This window comes from Phyllostomus discolor, chromosome 9, assembly GCF_004126475.2.
Source record: "Phyllostomus discolor isolate MPI-MPIP mPhyDis1 chromosome 9, mPhyDis1.pri.v3, whole genome shotgun sequence".
NCBI classification, from domain to species: domain Eukaryota; kingdom Metazoa; phylum Chordata; class Mammalia; order Chiroptera; family Phyllostomidae; genus Phyllostomus; species Phyllostomus discolor.
In genome coordinates, this window is record NC_040911.2 from 55973773 (window position 1) to 55991950 (window position 18178).

General features: G+C 45.6%; 1 protein-coding gene and 1 long non-coding RNA gene across 2 annotated transcripts in view; one reads left to right on the forward strand and one right to left on the reverse strand.

Annotated features, from left to right (window-relative positions):
- The first annotated feature begins 63 nt into the window (after positions 1-63).
- The window catches only part of MCM2 (minichromosome maintenance complex component 2), a 19785-nt gene continuing 1670 nt past the window's right edge, over positions 64-18178 (forward strand). Inside the window, 13 exon segments of the mRNA XM_028523997.2 lie at positions 64-184; positions 1022-1248; positions 4651-4826; positions 4939-5199; positions 5956-6175; positions 6479-6686; positions 8382-8516; positions 8844-9035; positions 14819-14912; positions 15811-16061; positions 16175-16301; positions 16865-17223; positions 17992-18174. Coding sequence (XP_028379798.2) covers positions 179-184; positions 1022-1248; positions 4651-4826; positions 4939-5199; positions 5956-6175; positions 6479-6686; positions 8382-8516; positions 8844-9035; positions 14819-14912; positions 15811-16061; positions 16175-16301; positions 16865-17223; positions 17992-18174 — 2439 coding nt within the window. The 5' untranslated portion in view covers positions 64-178.
- Positions 17698-18178, reverse strand: part of LOC118496748 — a 19900-nt gene continuing 19419 nt past the window's right edge. Inside the window, exon 3 of the long non-coding RNA XR_004899308.1 lies at positions 17698-17845. This is a non-coding gene — a long non-coding RNA (uncharacterized LOC118496748). The remainder of the gene's footprint in view (positions 17846-18178) is intronic.

Consider the following 18178-nt stretch of genomic DNA (forward strand, 5'->3'; position numbering starts at 1 on the left):
TCCGGGTCGCGGGCGAGGCCCCACACTTTGCCCCGCCCCCTGCGCCGGAGACGCAGGTGGACGCCGACGTCCTGTCGCTACGTTATTTCACGCACCTCCCGGGCTGGAGGTCACGTGAGCCACTTTTCGCGCGAAAACTGGCTGTGGCGGTAGTACTGGAGAGGAGGGCGGCGGCAAGATGGCGGTGAGTTCAGGTGTGCGGGGCTTGCGCTAGCAGCCAGTAACTCTGAGGGGTAGGGAATGTTGCTACGCACTTGTCGTCTTTGCCTTGCCCAGCTCTTGCCCTGCCCATCGCCGCCCGGGATCGGTTCTTTGGCAGAGGCTCGGCCCCTGGGCTCTGGTGTGGAGCTTGTGTTTTCTGGGGTCTGCAAAGCCGGCGGGCACCGCACCATTCAAAGCCTGGTGATGTCTCCTCTCCCGCTCCATTTTGGTAGCGTTGGACTCCTGAAGCCTCTCTCAGACCACACTACCACTATGATTTATTCGTTACGCACATGCTGGTTGGGCCCCCTCGGTGTGCTTGGCCCTAGCTGCAACACAGGACAAATAAGATCCCGCATCTTCGTGCACTTGTTACTGTAATTTTTTTTGTCTTTTTGTCTTATTTACTATCTCACCCTTCCACCAATCTGTAGCATCAAGACCTTTAATGTTTTGGTTGCTCTTGTATCACGGTGGTTGGCACAGAGTGGGTGCTCAAAAGGGTAGGAATGCTTGCTTACAGGGAGAAAGAGACAGTAAACAGATATATGAACAAATGGGGTATCCTCAGTGACTTGTCATGGAGAAAACTCAGGGTATTGTGAGTGACCAGATGTTTGAGGAAATGATATTCGAGCTGGTTCCTGTGTGTTAAGCCATTGGCACAGCTCAGAGGAGAGCATTCCATGTAGAGGGAATAGCAAGTGCAAAGTCTTGAGGCTGGAAGGAATTTGGTGTGGTAGAGGACAGGATAACTGGTGGGGAGGGCCGCCTTATAGAAAACTAAATCAGCGCTCACTTTCTTGTTCTTCCCTTGCAGGAATCATCTGAGTCCTTCACCATGGCCTCCAGCCCTGCCCACCCTCGGCAAAGCAATGATCCTCTCACCTCCAGCCCTGGGCGAAGCTCCCGGAGGGCAGATGCCCTAACCTCCAGCCCTGGCCGTGACCTTCCTCCATTTGAGGATGAGTCTGAGGGACTGCTAGGCACAGAGGGGCCCCTGGAGGAGGAGGATGGAGAGGAACTTATTGGAGATGGCATGGAGAGGTACTTTCATTCAAGGCCTTGCAGTCAACAGTTTTGTAGAGAACTGATTATCAGTGATCTGGCTTTGGATGCAGGCGAAGGAGACAAATCAGAGCACCTTGGTTCTGGGTCTGGGGGGAGACAGACAGGTTCGTGGGGCCAAAATATAGGTCCATGTAACTTGCTGTATCCATAAGATGTGTGCCCCAGGGGCTACAAGGGGTCTGTAACCTGGTGGACCAAATCAGAGAGTCAGCTGGGAAGGACAGGGAGCAGGCAGCTGAGTGCTTGTCTGCAACTTCAGAGAAACATGTTGCCATTTTGGGGTGGGTGCTGATTAAGCAACATTTAGAATCAATTCAGCAAACATTTATTGTGTTTAATCTGTACTAGTCTATGTGTTAGATATTTTCACACTTACTCGATAACATGTGAACATATTAAAGGTTATCAAGGCACAGTGTGGCACACTGTGGCACACTGTGGGTACTCAGTACAAAGACAATGGGAGTAAGCTTTGCAAGGAAGCAAGGTTATGCTTCTGCTGCCTTACCCCATATTTACAAGTAGTATTTGGTAGGTGTATTAGTAGAATTATGTGAATGCCCAGGAGCCTCATGAAGAGTCTTCTTTTGGGCCTGCCTTTCCTGGGACTCAGTTCCAGGACTGCTATGTGTGAGAGGACTGCACAGGCCATCCCACAGTCAACAGAGAGTGTCCTTTGTGAGGCATCCAATGGACTGTCAACTGTGCTATAGACCATTTGGATCTTTGCTTTAAGCTCTGTCACCCTAGATAGTCAGATCTGTTGTGCAGTACATTCCATACTGTGGAAGGAATGAGGAGTTTAAGGACAGATCAGTCCTGGGCAGGTCCCTGTATGCTGTGGAGTTGTTTAGGCTGTATACCCCTCCTTACCATTCTCTACCCTCTGTTTCCATCTCTCCGTCCCTTCAGAGAACAAAAGGGAAGGCCCTTTGCAGGGGCTTCTGGATAGAGGTATCTGAGCTAGCTGGACCCAATTAGACTTTGTTGTTGGGGCTTTTTAACATGTATGTTTACTGAGCTATAAAATTTATATATTCAAAAGTTTATCTGTAAGAATACAACTTAGTGCTTTTTAGTCAATTTCTTGAGTTTGGCAATCATTACCACAGTCCAGTTTTAAAACATTTCCTTTCTGGAAATGTTCATCCCCTTGTGCCTGTTTACATTTAATCCTGGTTCCCATCCCCATCCCTGGGCAGCCAATAATCTGTTTCTTTAGACTTGCCAATTCTGGCCGTTTCACACAAATGAAATCATAATGCATGACTGGCTTTTGCAACAGGCTTCTTTTACTTAGTTTTACAAGATCCATCCTTGTTGTAGTGTGTCAGTACTTCATTCTTTTTTGTGGTTGAATAATATTCTGTTGAATGGACTGACCATATTTTTTACTCCATGATCATATGGTGGACATTTGGCTTCTTTGCACTTTTTGTCACTTATGAGTAATGCTGCTGTGAAGTTTTTGTGTGGACATGTGTTTTCAGTTCTCTTGGGCAAATACCAAAGGTTGGATTTGCTGGGTTGTATGCTAACTCTGGTTAATCCTTTGAGGTACTGCCAGGCTGTTTTCCAAAGGAGCTGCAACATTTTACATTGCCAGACATGATGTATGAGGGTTCCCATTTCTCCACATTCTTGCCAACACCTTTTATTTTGTGGGTTTTAATAATAGCCATTTTAATGTGTGTGATGTAGTGTCTCATTGGGATTTTGATTTACATTTCCCTGGTGCTTAATGATGTGAAACATCTTTTCATGTGCTTATTGGACATATGTATATCCTCTTTGGAGAAATGTCTATTCAGATTTTTTACCTTTCTTGAGTTGTAATAATTTTTAAGATTTTTTATTCTGGATGTAAGTCATCAGCTACATGACTTGCAAATATTTCTCAATCTGTGTCTTGCCTTTTTTTGTTGTTGTTTTTAAGATTTATTTATTTTGAGACAGAAGGGAAGGGAGGGAGAGAAACATCAATGTGTGGTTGCCTTGCACGCCCTCTATTGGGGAACTGGCCTGCAAACCAGGCATGTGCCCTGACTGAAAATTGATCCCATGACCCTTTGATTCCTAGGCAGGCACTCAATCCACTGAGCCACCCCAGCCAGGGTTCTTTTTTGGTTTTTTGATAGTTTATTTTGAAACACAGAAGGTTTTAATTTTGATCAAGTCCAATTTATCAAATTTTTATGAACTAATTAGAATTTTGCTGAGGACATTTTATGTGACATAAAATTCTTGAAGAGTCAGGTACCTTTTCCCTGAGAATTTAGGAATTCAGAAGCAGATGAGCTTGGAAATGTGCCCATCTCTGGCTTCTGTTTCTGGCATGAGCAGTATAGGATTACTTGTTCTGAGAATGTAGTTTGACAGAGTAAAAAACAACCAGAAAACCAAAAAAGTAGCAGTTCCTCTAATTATCGCTCACCTAGAAAAGGGGAGAATTCAAGAGGATTATCTTAGGGAGGCAGTGTGGTATCAAGGTAAAAACTTTGCAGTTTGTGTTTCGGCTATATTTTCACACCCATTGGCAAAAGTCAAATCTTCCTCTAATGCTCAATTTCCTCATCTTTTGGGCAGAACAATGATATCTATTATACTTTCCAGAATTTCAGAGGGGAGAGCAGGGCTTGCTTTCTGGGAGTTCCTTGTTAAGACATCATTCCCCTTCAGATAATAGCTCATAGATGACACTGTTGAAAATGAGTACTTGGTGGTCTTAGAGAACCTAAGAGACTTGAGCCAGTTGGAGGGAGTACCACAGAGGCTGGTTTGGCTGATGTGAATAAAAGACCTTCCCCAGGACTTGAAGAGGTTTGAGGCAACATTATCTGAGAGAGAGAATTCCTCCCCTGAGGGTGAGCTTGGATTGGTTCTCTGAAAGTCCTTTCTGTGTGAAGGTGTTGTGGTTCCTCCAATTCCTTTTTCTTATTAATTGCTTAAAGCTGTCTGGGGAGCCCCTCTTCCTTTTTCATTGTGGAGAAATACATATACCATAAAATTTCTCATCTTAACCATCTTTAAATGTCCAGTTCAGTGATATTAAGTACACTCACACCATTGTATGACCATCATCACCATCTCCAGAATTTTCTTGACTTACCAGACTGAATTTCATAGGTTATTTCTTTTTGTGATTGGTTTTCACTGAGCATAATGTCCTTGAGGTTCATCCATGTTACGGCATGTTTCCTTTCCTTCCAAAAAGGATCTTTTTGATCCTTCTGTGTTTCTGGCCTAGAGTCTCTTTTGGCCTACTCAGGCCAGGGCTTGTGGGCCTTCTGGAACAGGTCTGTTTCCTGGATTGTGTTTGGGGTATTTGTTTCTGTTTATGTTTTTAATACTAACAGGGTCCATTTGGGGGTCTTTCAGGGACTATCGTGCCATCCCAGAGATAGACACCTATGAGGCTGATGGACTGGCATTGGATGATGAAGATATAGAGGAGCTGACAGCCAGTCAGAGGGCGGCAGCAGAGCGGGCCATGCGGCAGCGTGATCGTGAGGCTGGCCGGGGCCTGGGTCGCATGCGACGTGGGCTTTTGTATGGTAGGTTGAGATGTGTGCAACCCTGATGGGACTAGTCCTGCTTCCAGAGCCTCCAGGAGCTGGAAGGAGGGCTGGGGGAGACTTCCCTTTAGGATGTCCCTTTTATCCCCAGACAGCGATGAGGAGGATGAGGATCACCCTGCTCGGAAGCGCCGCCAAGTGGAACGGGCCACAGAGGATGGCGAGGAGGATGAGGAGATGATAGAGAGCATTGAGAACCTAGAGGACCTTAAGGGCCACTCTGTGCGTGAGTGGGTAAGCATGGCAGGCCCCCGACTGGAGATCCACCACCGCTTCAAGAATTTCCTGCGTACCCATGTGGACAGCCATGGCCACAATGTCTTCAAGGAGCGAATCAGTGACATGTGCAAAGGTTTGTTCTCTGTACTTGGCTTCTGCTTACCACAGTCTACCTTGCAAAACTCTCCTACAGAAAGTTATCACTTTGGCCCTGCAACACCACATTAAATAGAGATGTCAAATGCAGGGAACATTAAATAACTTGCCTGTTACTGGACAGGAGCTAGGACCTGGAGCCCACCATATCCATCTTTCAGACAAATACAAAAGATACTGCGCTTCTGCACTAGAACATTCTAGCTGACCATCCAGGGAGCACATGTGAATCACAGAAGTGTATTTTAACATGTTTAAACTTTGGCAGGTTTTATGTAAAAATCTGGATTACTACTTTGATCAGAAAGTATTGACATATTTCTTTGTGACAGGAATTATTTCAAAAGGAGGCATGTGATTCTTGGTTTCCTGCTGTTCTTCCATTCCCTTTGTCCTATATTTGACACAAGTTATTCCTTGGTTTCCTTCTTGGCCATTATAGGCATTTCAGGTTGCATCCCTGCTGAGTTAGGCACGCTGTGTGTATTATTTTACTTAATCCCCCCAGTGACTTTATGCTCTATGTGACATTCTCATATTATAGATTTAGGAAGTTGAGGCCCAAGCTCTGTCACTTAATGTAAGGCACATAGCTAAAGCAAGGTAGACTTAGGACTGAGAGCTGGGCTTTCTAGCTTGAAGTCAAGGACTTGGGTGGAGCAGGCTCTCTCCTTACACAGCGAGACGGAATTTGCCTTCTCTGGCTTGATGGTTAGTTTTTTTCTGTCTCTAGAGAATCGTGAGAGCCTGGTGGTAAACTATGAGGACCTGGCAGCCAGGGAGCATGTCCTGGCATACTTCCTGCCAGAAGCACCAGCAGAAATGCTTCAGATCTTCAATGAGGCTGCTTTGGAGGTCGTGCTGGCCATGTACCCTAAGTACGACCGTATCACCAGCCGCATACACGTGCGCATCTCCCACCTGCCTCTGGTGGAGGAGCTGCGCTCACTGAGGTAAGCTGAGGGCAGGATCGGGATCGAGAATCCAGTCCTTGGCACCCTCTAGCTTGGGCATCGTTTGAGAGAACTTTGACAGGGTGGTGGTGTGGGCAGATGGCTACAGCCAAGAGAGCCCTCTGCCATTAGTTTTGGCTTGTGCTGGGTGTGGTATGATGGATCTGATATGGTGGTGCCAGGCCCCAGATTTGGGGGAATCACAAGATGGAACTCCCTTACATGCAGTCATGACTTCTTCAGAGGGCATGGATGGGTTAAGCATCAGGACCCCAGGCCTCTGATGTGCCCTTATCTCCATAGGCAGCTGCACCTGAACCAGCTGATCCGTACGAGTGGGGTAGTGACCAGCTGCACAGGTGTCCTGCCCCAACTCAGCATGGTCAAGTACAACTGCAACAAGTGCAGCTTCGTGCTGGGGCCTTTCTGTCAGTCACAGAACCAAGAGGTGAAGCCTGGCTCCTGCCCTGAGTGCCAGTCAGCTGGCCCCTTTGAAGTCAACATGGAAGAGGTAAGCAAGCACACAGCACTGGCTGCTGGCTGTCCCCATTTCAGGAGTCCCTGATATGCAGGGCCTGCCTAACATTTTAGGCAGTTTGGAAAACCAGCATAAGCAACTGAGCGAAACAAGAGGGCATTGTGTATTGGCCACACCACAGGGCAAACCACTTCTGCCTGGCCAGCCTGTTTCGTTTTGCCCACATGGTATTTTCAAAAATTCAAGCCAGTATTTAAAAATTGGACAAGTTTTGTTTAAAACATAAAAGTTTATGGCTTCTCTTGAAAAATGGGAAGATCTGGCTAAACTGGGCCCACTTCTTCCCCAGGTGCACCCTTAGCAGGGCACCTGCTTTTCAGTCCATCACTCACATGGGGCGCCTCCGGTCACACTGAGACTTCTCTTAACGTTTCTGGTACCTGCCTCTCTGGGCCTTTGGTTGGGGGCTTCTGGACTATAACCACTTTAGACACTACTGTGGCATATACAGGGGATGCTGCTGAAAGCCTCTGGTCCTTACAACCCTAGGCACATTACATATGCCTTTGTACTTGAACAACTTCATGTGTAAAGTCATAGTACCTGCCGTGGATGTGTAGATCTCCATTGTGCCTTGCTGCCCTAAATGTTGGCTGCTAACCTCTACTGCTCTACACTTCTGAAAAGTGCCCTTTCCAGAGCTGCCTTGCTAGAAAATGCCTGGGAAATTGTGTTTGTGATAGCCTACAGCCAAAAACTGACCTGGTTAAACATTCAAGTATGCCTTGCCTGGTGAGACATATCTGCCAGACTGGACCTCACCTGAGTCCATGCCTCTGCTGAGGCTTACCTGCCCTGTCTAGCTTCCCTCCTGTACAGATTCCACTTTACAAAAATCTCTTGCACAGGAGCAGAACTTGAGGCTTCACTTCTAGGGAGCTTGAGGCAGTAACTAGTACAAGATTGACAATTACAGCTGACATTTCTAGAGGACTTTTCAGGTGGTAGGTGAAAATTATGTAGTCTTTATCACAACCTATAAGGCAGGCACTGTTACCCTGTTTTGCCAGTGAAGAAATTGGCTAAGGTCAGCCAGGAAGTGACTCAGAGTATTGGAAGTCAGACATTTTGACCCAGAGCAAACTGCTCTATTAATGTGATCTCTCCCAGACAGTAAGTGCAATAAGGGACATTAAATTGTGTGGCACAGTGTTGGCACATACTTGATAATCGGAGCCCACACTAATGTTATTTGTTGTTTGGGCATCAGTTTAAGAGCTTGGTATGTGTGACTTGATTTAATCCTCACCGGGAGGTTGCATTTGGCAGTATTAGCATCTCCATTTTGTCAAGAAGACACACAGAGAGGCAGTCACTTGCCCAAGATTACACAGTAAGCCACAGAGCCAGGATCTGAACCTAGGCAGCCTGGCTTCATATGCATGAGGGCTCAGCTCTGAGGTAGTAACAGGTGCTTGACTGTCTAGCAGTCAGGAGGCATCTGAGGGGTAGTGTCAAGAGTAGGGACCTTCAGTTGATGTGCTGGTCACAATGGGATCAGCGCAGAGATCTTAGAAAACAATAGACAAAAAAAAAATAGTCAACAATACTGCTGACTCTTCCTCACTGGGTCCCAGTCAAGGTCAAGTGACATAATTCAGTGCTTGGAGGAGTATGAAGTCTGCCTCACAGTGATAGGTCCCATGGCTTTTTGTTTGTCCCTCACAGACCATCTATCAGAACTACCAGCGCATCCGCATTCAAGAGAGTCCTGGCAAAGTGGCGGCTGGCCGCCTGCCCCGCTCCAAGGACGCTATTCTTCTTGCTGATTTGGTGGACAGCTGCAAGCCAGGAGACGAGATAGTACGTAGCCAGGAGCAGGTTGGGAGGGAACTGAGTTGTTAAGATTTGTGTGAGTGTTTCTGGTGGGCCAGGGAGGGGTCAATGGCAGTTGGGGAATGGGCTGAGATGAGTCCTTACGTGACCCTTGTACTGGACTGGCTGTCTGGAACACAAGGTTGAGGGCTAGGTTTGCTTTGGTTTTACTGAGGTTCTCATCTTGGTGTGTATAGCATGGAGGACTTAGTTGAGAAGCAATTGGATGAAGCCAGGTGTGGAGTAGGCCCAGCTCCCACTTTGACCCTGGGGCTGCCACCCACCCTGACCATGTGATCTCCCCTCTCTCTCTAGGAGCTGACTGGTATCTACCACAACAACTACGATGGTTCCCTCAACACTGTCAATGGCTTCCCTGTCTTTGCCACAGTCATCTTAGCAAACCACATTGCCAAGAAGGACAACAAGGTTGCCATGGGGGAACTGACTGACGAAGATGTAAAGATGATCACCAGCCTCTCCAAGGACCAGCAGATCGGAGAGAAGGCAAGTGGAAGTCCTTGGGGCTGCCATACTCTGTGAGGAAGCCAGGGACTTGCTGGGGGTGTTGTGGGTGCCCAGGGCTTCTTGCCTAAGCTTTAGCTGCTACTCCAAGCTTGTCCTGAAGTCTCCATCTTAACTGCCAGGTATTAGAAACTGATGTTCTCTTACTTTAGTCTCGGTGGCAACTCAGTACACTTGCTTTGATGAGGGTCCCCACGCTCAGTTGTTGGCATCATTTTTTTTAAAGATTTTATTTATTTACTTTTAGAGAGGGAAGGGAGTGAGAAAGAGAGAGAGAAACATCAATGTGCAATTGCTGGGGGTCATGGCCTGCAACCCAGGCATGTGCCCTGACTGGGAATCAAACCTCAAACACTTGTTGGCATCACTTTGATGGAGGTCCCCACACTCAGCTGTTGGCATTGGGGATTGGTCTGAGCCTGTGGCCCCATCTGGTTAGGACAGGATTGTAAGGATTCATCAGATGTGTGGAGCCCAGGCTCAATGTTGAAATGGAGGCAAAGCAGTTAAGAATAACTTCCCTCATGTGGTTGTCCCCAGGTGTCAGGCTCCTACCCACAGTCTTCTCCAGGAAGAGTTCTACCTCAATATGACTTATTTTTTAAGATTTTTTTAAAATTTATTTTTATAGGGGGAGGGAGGGAGAAAGAGAAGCAGAGAAACATCAATGTGTAAGAGATATATCCATCGTTTGCTTTTCAAGCATCATCCCATGTGAGAGGGAGGGAGAGAAACATTGATGTGTGATTGCCTCTTAAGTGCCCCCCATGGTGGGACCAGGCATGCCCCCCAACCGGGATTCAAACCGGTGACCCCTCGGTTTGCAGGCTGGCACCCAATCCACTGAGCCACAGCAGCCAGGGTGTTGTTTGTTTGTTTGTTTGTTTGTTTTTATGTAGACATTTTTACAGAAAGTTGGGAAGGAGATTAACATTGCAGGCACACAAATAACAAGTAGAATGTTAAATTTCTGTTCATACAAGTCCTCTGCTATTTTACCTGCTCAGGTGCTACCACCTACCAAGGATGTAAGTGTTCTCAAGCTCTCAGTTCTCTTAATTTTTTTTCCTTCCTTTTTCTCTGCTTCAGCTATCCACTTTTTCAGTTTTTAATGCAGAACAGTTTGGCTATGTCTTTGGCCTTGGCTCTCCTGCTCCTAAAGAGCCAGAGTCATTTTAGGTGAATCATTCCAGGTTCTAGTGACTTATTTAATGAATGGGATCCTTCCTTTTGTAAACTCCCAGAGGGCAGAGCCAAGTCTGTTGGACTGACCTGGGTCTAGGCAGCCTTTCTTAGTCTGCCAAGATTTGGGGCACCCACAGATGTTCTGCCAGCCTTGGGAGGACAAGAACCAACATACTCAGTCTTGGAATACCTTCCAGGGCCACATTCTGGGATCTTGATGGGAAGTAAGATATGGTCCTTGCCCTCATTGGGTACATATTTTCATTAGGATTTGAATTTTGGCATAATCTTCCATAAGATCAGATGGGATTCCCCCATCTGAGAATGAGATGATGATATTATCTACTCACAGAGTTGTTACAGAAGATTAAACAGATGAACACAGTGGTGTGTGTAAGTACTCAATAGCTAGCTGTTACTATTGTAGTTTAAAAAACTAACGGTTTGTACAAACACTGGATGGAGGTGCCAGGATAGTGTATTTGAAAAGCATAAAGGACCAGTGGAAGGATAAACATAGCCTGGGGCCTGGTACCTTAGACTTTTTTCAGCACATTGTCTCCTCACGACAGCCATACAGGTAGGTGGGTAGGCATTCTGAGGGGTAATGAGCAATGTACGCAGAGATGTAAGAGTATGAGCTTAAGGGTTAAGTGAAATAATTCATGGGAAGCACTGTGATACTTCCAGCAGGTCTGGGTTTGAATTTACCCTTCATACCAGCTGTTAAGTTGGCCTTCCAAGATACCAAGATACCTTGGTTACCTTCCAAGATAACCGAGTCAGCCATAGGGCACATTGAGCAGTGTAAGCATTAACACAGTTGCCCCTTGCCTTCCTACTCTACAGGGAGACCCACCTGTATGTGTGGGTGCTTTGCAGGAGGATAATAGCCTGGGAACCTGCCATGCACAGCAAACAGGACTCAGGCTGCTATTTATAGTCCTGGAGGGAGAAAGAGTTCACCCTGCGAGGACACCCACTACAGAAACAGCTTTAAGAAGCAATCTGGGTAAAGAATTCAAGGACAGGCAGTTTTGGCACTCTCACACAATGTATAGGAGGATGGGAGATCTAGGGCATACCATCTCTCAGTATTCCCAATGCATATAAGGGCTTAATAAACAAATTGTTATATAAAGCACTGCGCATCTGCTTGACACTGTCTAGGTAATTTCCAGGTAGTAATAATGATTCTATAATCTAAGGTGTCACCTGTGTCTATTTTATTGATGAATAAACAGGCACAAGGGTTAAATAAGTTGCCCACATAACATAGCTAATAGTGGCAGAGCCAGGATCTACCCAGGCGACTTCAGAGTCTTCCAGTGCCTGCGCTCTGTTTCCTCCATATAGTAATCAATGTTTGGGAGGGTGCATGTGTGAGTATTTGGTTATTGTGGGTTCTGTGGGATACCTAGCACAAGTCCTGATGCATATTTTTAAACTTTATTACAAAAATGTTCATACTTTTATGTGAAGTGGTATAGTGAATCCCTAGACATCACTCACTCAGCTTCACCAGTTGTCCCAGTCTCTCTAGGCTTGTTTCCTCTGTACTTGAACCCACTCCCCCCTCAAGTATTTCCAAGCAAATGCCAGCATTATATCTGTAACTATACTATTGTGTGTCTCTAAAAGACTCTTTTTACTAAAACCTAGTTACAATACCACTGTTGCACTTTACAGAATAAAGCATTTCCTTTATATCAGTTATTTGGTTTGTGTTTACATTTTCCTAATTATCTTACTGTTTTCTTTTTCTTTTTTTTTCTTTTTTTTTTTTTTAAGTTTCTTGGAGTTAGCATTCCAGTAAAGTCCACACACTGGGATTGGTTGATCTGTCTCTTGGTCATTTTTCATCTCTAATTGCAATTATATATTTTTAATTTTATTTTATTTTGCAATTACATATTTTTTAAAGATTTTATTTCTTTATTTTTAGAGAGAGGGGGAGAGAGAAAGAGAGGGAGAGAAACATCAGTGTGTGGTTGCCTCTTAAGCACCCCACACAGGGGAGCCCGCCGCAACCCAGGCGTGCACTCTGACCAGGACTCAAGCAGTGACCCCCTCAGCTGGCAGGCTGGCCCTCAGTCCACTGACCTTCACCAACCAGGGCCTCTTGCAATTATTAAAAAACAAGACAATGTGTCATGTGTCCTATTTCATTTTCATGGTTTAGATATTGCTGATTATGTCCTTGTTGAACATACTCCTGTTGCTTGTTTTCTATACATTGGTGGTCAGATACAGAGGCTTCATTAGATTTGTGTTTAAATTTTGTTTCCTTTTTGGGAGGGGGCTATAGCAAGACTTCTGCAGAGGTGACTTCACCAGGAGGCACAGCACCCAGGGCTGTGATGTTCAGAGTCACTGATGATCCTTGGCTAAATCTGTCCATTCATGAGGGGTGCAAAATAACAGTCCTCTAATTCCAATCTGTCATCATTTATTTGCTGGAACACTTCTACATAGAGAAACTGCTCTTAACTATATTGACTTACTCCTATTTGGAACTCCTATAGGAAAAGCAGGATGTTTGATTTCCCTCTATTTACCAGTTTTCAGAATAATGAATTCGTTTGAAATGATGAATCATTTATCTTATGAGGTGGCACTGAGTGTCTTATAAAGTGGTAGGGTTTAATGTCATTAAGGTTATTGCAGCCTCCTTATGTACAGGGTTTGGCAGAAGTGACATGTGCTTGAGTGTGGTTGGTAATATGTAATATGGGTATAATAATTTAAAGTTTTAAAATTTGAACATGTCACCTAAAATGTCATATGGTGTGCTTGAGTATGATATTGTTATATTACAGAATTGCATGCTTATAATTTTATAATAAAAAGGGCTTTTATTTGTACCAGACTATATTCCCTGCTCCAGACCTGGAATCAGCTATTTCTCCAAACAGCCCAATGGAAAGTATTCTTTCCTGTTGGTGGGAAACAGTATTTGGAAACATCGGCCTCTAGATGCACTAGGCCTGGATCACTGTGAGCCACTAATGCTAGCAGTGCTAACAGCCTCTTCTTGGTCTAGGTTTGACACTAAATTTTAGAGCGAAAGGCAAAACTAGAAAAGGTGTAATGTTGTGGAAACAGACCTCCACTCCTGACTTCCTATGTAAAATAGTGGCAGGAAGCATTTCTGGCACAGCACTAGAGTGGTACCAGCAGGTCATGTTTCCAAGAAGGACCTGCCAGTCGCACTGTCCTGGCTGTGGTGAAGAGTGGCCATACACAGAATAGACTGCTGATGCCTACCCCCAGTTCCAGTGCCCAGAATTGGGTTTCCCCCATCTTCACGCTTCCAGGGAAGCTAGAGAGAGTAACTTCCACTTGGCTGTCGGCAGAGGCAAGACAGCTGGATCCAGTGCTTAGGGAGTGGTTCTCCCTCACCACTTCCAGTGTTGTTTTCTATCAGAGCACCCATCCTCCAGGGCCTGGTGCTTCCCAAGATACTTGGTCTGACCTGTGAGGATATGGTGCTTTACAGAAGATGGAAAGGTAGAGATAGTGAGGGCATAACCATGCCACGGGCGGAGGGGGATGCTGACTCCCATCAGCAAGAAGTGTCTTTTGTTTCATCTTTACCATTCAGCAGATTTTGCAGTCTTCTCCCTCTCCTTCCCACCCTTCATTGGCTCACACATTGAAATGACCTGAATTTATGGTAACTGCGTCTCCCAGGCACTCTGTATTTACATTTTAAGTGTACAGAATTATAGTATATCATCTGTATATTGCATTGTGTGCTCGTCACTCCAAATGTAGCCTCTGTCCATCACCATATATATTTGACCCCCCTTCACCCTCTTCAATCCCTCCTTACCCTTTGGTAGCCACAGTACTGTTGTCTATGTTGGTGAGTTTTGTTTGTTCATTTGTTGCTTTCTGTTTTATATCTCACATGGTGAAATCCTATGGTTCTTTGCTTTTTCTGACTTTGTTTAATGTGATATTCTCAAGAACTACCCATGTTGTTGCAAATAACAGTATTTCCTTTTTATGGCTAACTAGTATTCCATTGTATATGTATACCACATCTTTATTCATTCATCCATCCATCAAAGGACACTTGGGTTTTTTCCACACCATACCTGGCTTTGTATTGTATTTCTCCATCACAGCCCAGCCAGGAGCCAGATAACTTGTGTAAACACCTCACTTAGAACTCACAAAAATCTGTGAATTGGGCAGTGTTACTCTCAGTATCTGTTTCAGCGGAAATAGACTCAGGCAGGCTACAGAGCTGTGTCAGAGATCTTTCTACTGTCAGAACCTGGATTTTGTCTCCTTTCTGCTCTTGGTCTGCAACTTTGGGGTAGTCCTTTCTGAACTGGGGCAACATAAAGAAGCCTGACCAAAGTTCTTTTAAATTTCAAAGTTCTGTGACTTTCAGAAAGAGCCAACTAATGACAAGGCCCATAGTCAGAGAGCAGGGCGTAATGTTGAGGCCTGGTGGAATTAAGCAGCTGTGGAGTGGGTGCTTTAGGGCTAGAGACCTTTCCATCCCCTAAGACCAGAACAGGTGGCTTATCTACCCAGACTGTACCCATGCCTCTCCCTCCCTTTAGATCTTTGCCAGTATTGCTCCCTCCATCTACGGGCATGAAGACATCAAGAGAGGCCTAGCACTTGCGCTTTTTGGAGGGGAGCCCAAAAACCCAGGTAAGTAGAGTCTATAGGGAATTTAATAGGAGCCAGGTTCTACATGTCAGACAAGGAAGGACTGTATTTAAAGCACGTTAAGAGGTGGCCAGACCATGTACAGCTTAGTCATCATAGGGAGAACATAGCCCATGGGCATAGCACCTCAGGCATCACCATGTCCCTAGCTCTACCACTGCCTTCCTTTGTGATGAGCAAATTCATCTTTACTTGTCTCACTTTTAAAAAACTTGGTCTTTTAAAGAATTGTTTTAACTTTAAAATAATAGGTGAATTTGTGTTTATAGTACATCCTCTTATTAGTTAGAAGTCATAGAAAAGCCAAAGTTACTGTTCACCACCCTTTTTAATTTTAGTCTCCTCCCTGTAAGTTACTTCTCTGGTCACTGGTATGTGTACTCCCAGACTTTTGTGTGGCTGTTATAGACTTAACATGCATACTTAGAAAACACAGTATTTCATAAAACACACGTTTCTATTTACTGTTCCTGTATGTGTGTATAAGTGACTATGCATAAAATATACAGGTTGCTTTTTATCACTCAAGTAACACATCTTATCTTTTGGCATTAGTGTATACAGAGCAAGTTCATGCTTTTAAGTTACTGTTCATGGTCCATATAGTATAATGTACTTGGTTACCCTTCTTGTTGAAGAATATGTAATTGCTTTCAGCTTTTTACATTTATAAAGAAGATATTTATACTCACCTCTTTGTGCACCCATTTTTGGGGTTTGTTGCTCAGAAGTGGGATTGCTGGTCCTAGGGTATTGCATCCCTCTCTGGAGAGAATATTCCTTTGCCATTCATAATAGGCTGAGAAATTAGATATAAGCCCTGTATCCCTCACCTCCCTTTTGTCCCCATTCCCTCCATTGACATCTTTGCCTCCTCCAGGGGGCAAGCACAAGGTGAGAGGAGATATCAATGTGCTCTTGTGTGGAGATCCTGGCACAGCCAAGTCTCAGTTCCTCAAATATGTTGAGAAAGTGTCTAGCCGCGCCATCTTCACCACTGGCCAGGGGGCTTCAGCTGTGGGCCTCACAGCATATGTCCAGCGGCACCCTGTCAGCCGGGAGTGGACCTTAGAAGCTGGAGCCTTGGTTCTAGCTGACCGAGGAGTATGTCTCATTGATGAATTTGATAAGGTAGGTCCTGGACCCTATAGGTAATGGGACTTAAAGTGTGTTGGCTTAGCCCTCAGTGGGGGACAAGTGTTACTGTGGCATGTCAGGGATAATCATGTATTTGATTCTTGCAGATGAATGACCAGGACAGAACCAGCATCCATGAAGCCATGGAACAACAAAGTATCTCCATCTCGAAGGCTGGTATCGTCACCTCCCTGCAGGCTCGCTGCACTGTCATTGCTGCTGCCAATCCCATAGGTATACCAGGCAGGATGGCTGGTGGGGCTCAGGGACTCCCAAAGGTGACAAGACCCTGCCTTTGGGAATCAGGAACCTGCAGTACCCGTCATCCAGTTGCAGACCTGAATTAGGAATTAAGCAACAGAAGGTAGTTCTGTCCTGTGTGGGACTCTTGGGTTTTTGTTGAGCCATGTTCTCAGAACTACCCACGGCCGTTCTTTTCAGAAGGCCCAAGAGCAGAATCGAGTTCATTGTCTAAGTAAGGGGTGAAGTTGCTTGTTGATTCCAGCCAGGCACCCTTGCCTGTCTCTTTGGCTGTTCCTACCAGGAGACAAGTATGCTTTCTATCTCAAGACTACTTCAGGCCATTCATTGCTTGGGGAAACCCATTTTCTATCTCTTATCTGGAATGCCTCACAGATAGCAGGCACTGAACCTCCAGCCTCTTCTAGTTCCTCTGCTAAAGTTCTTTTCCCCTTCTGTCACTGAAGCAACTTGGGGTTGGAGAGAACTTTCTGTGGTTCCAGAAGAGAGGATGATCTGTAGAAGCATGCGCCCTGATAGGTTGTTTTGTGTTACAGGGGGCCGCTATGACCCCTCACTGACCTTCTCAGAAAACGTGGACCTCACAGAGCCCATCATTTCCCGCTTCGACATCCTATGTGTGGTGAGGGACACAGTGGACCCAGTCCAGGATGAGATGCTGGCCCGTTTTGTGGTTAGCAGCCATGTTAGACACCACCCTAGCAACAAGGAAGAGGAGAGGCTGGGCAGTGCCCCAGAGCCCACCATGCCCAACGTGTATGGCGTGGAGCCCCTGCCACAGGAAGTCCTGAAGAAGTATATCATCTATGCCAAGGAGAAGGTCCACCCAAAGCTCAATCAGATGGACCAGGACAAGGTGGCCAAGATGTACAGTGACCTGAGGAAAGAATCCATGGTACAGGCCCTGGGAGCTGGGGGGCCAGGCAGGGCAGGAAGCAGGCAGCAGCTTTCTCATCCTTGTAATCAGTTACCCCAGAAAGTACCAAAGCAAGAAGGCCTTATAAAAGAAACTTGCAAATCTTGTACCTGGAGAGTTTTGTTTTAGATGGTACTTAAATGTGTATGCATTTATTTCTGTGGGTATAGGGAAGGTCTTTTGATGGCCACTGAATAAGTTCTCTGTTTTATTTTGCATAAATCTCATTGAACAGGTGCTCTGAACTAGTTTTGGTTCTTCCATGGTGGGGCAAGGATTTAAAGGCAACTTGCAAGCAATTGGAATACTGAATCCTTGTGGCTTGATATTTTCACCCACCTAATTAAGACAGCAACTTTTTCATTTTGTTTAACCTTTTAACTTCATCAAGTGTTCTCAGAGCATTCAGCTTAGTTTTCATAGAATCAACAGCTTATTTTCTCACGCTGCATTGGATTTTGCAGGTCTTGGTACATGACAGTAACAAGGACAGCTGGCCATAAGTATAACGGACTGTAGGATGCACATAAGTGAACTGGTGGAAGCAGAACTGATGATAGTGGCAGGCCATAGCATAGACATCCACTAGGCATTACCATACCTTCTAGGCATTCTCATCTGGTGGATCTGTTGAACACTTCTGCCATAGGGAGGAGAGGTGTGCCCTCTGGGTTTGGGCTGCTAGCATTGCCACTCATTTTCCTTGCTTCTCTCCTGCCTGAGAAAATCTGGTGCTGTTCTCTCCAGGCAACAGGCAGCATCCCCATCACAGTGCGGCACATCGAGTCCATGATCCGCATGGCAGAGGCCCATGCACGCATCCACCTGCGGGACTATGTGATAGAGGACGATGTCAACATGGCTATCCGTGTGATGCTGGAGAGCTTTATCGACACACAGAAGTTCAGTGTCATGCGCAGCATGCGGAAGGTAG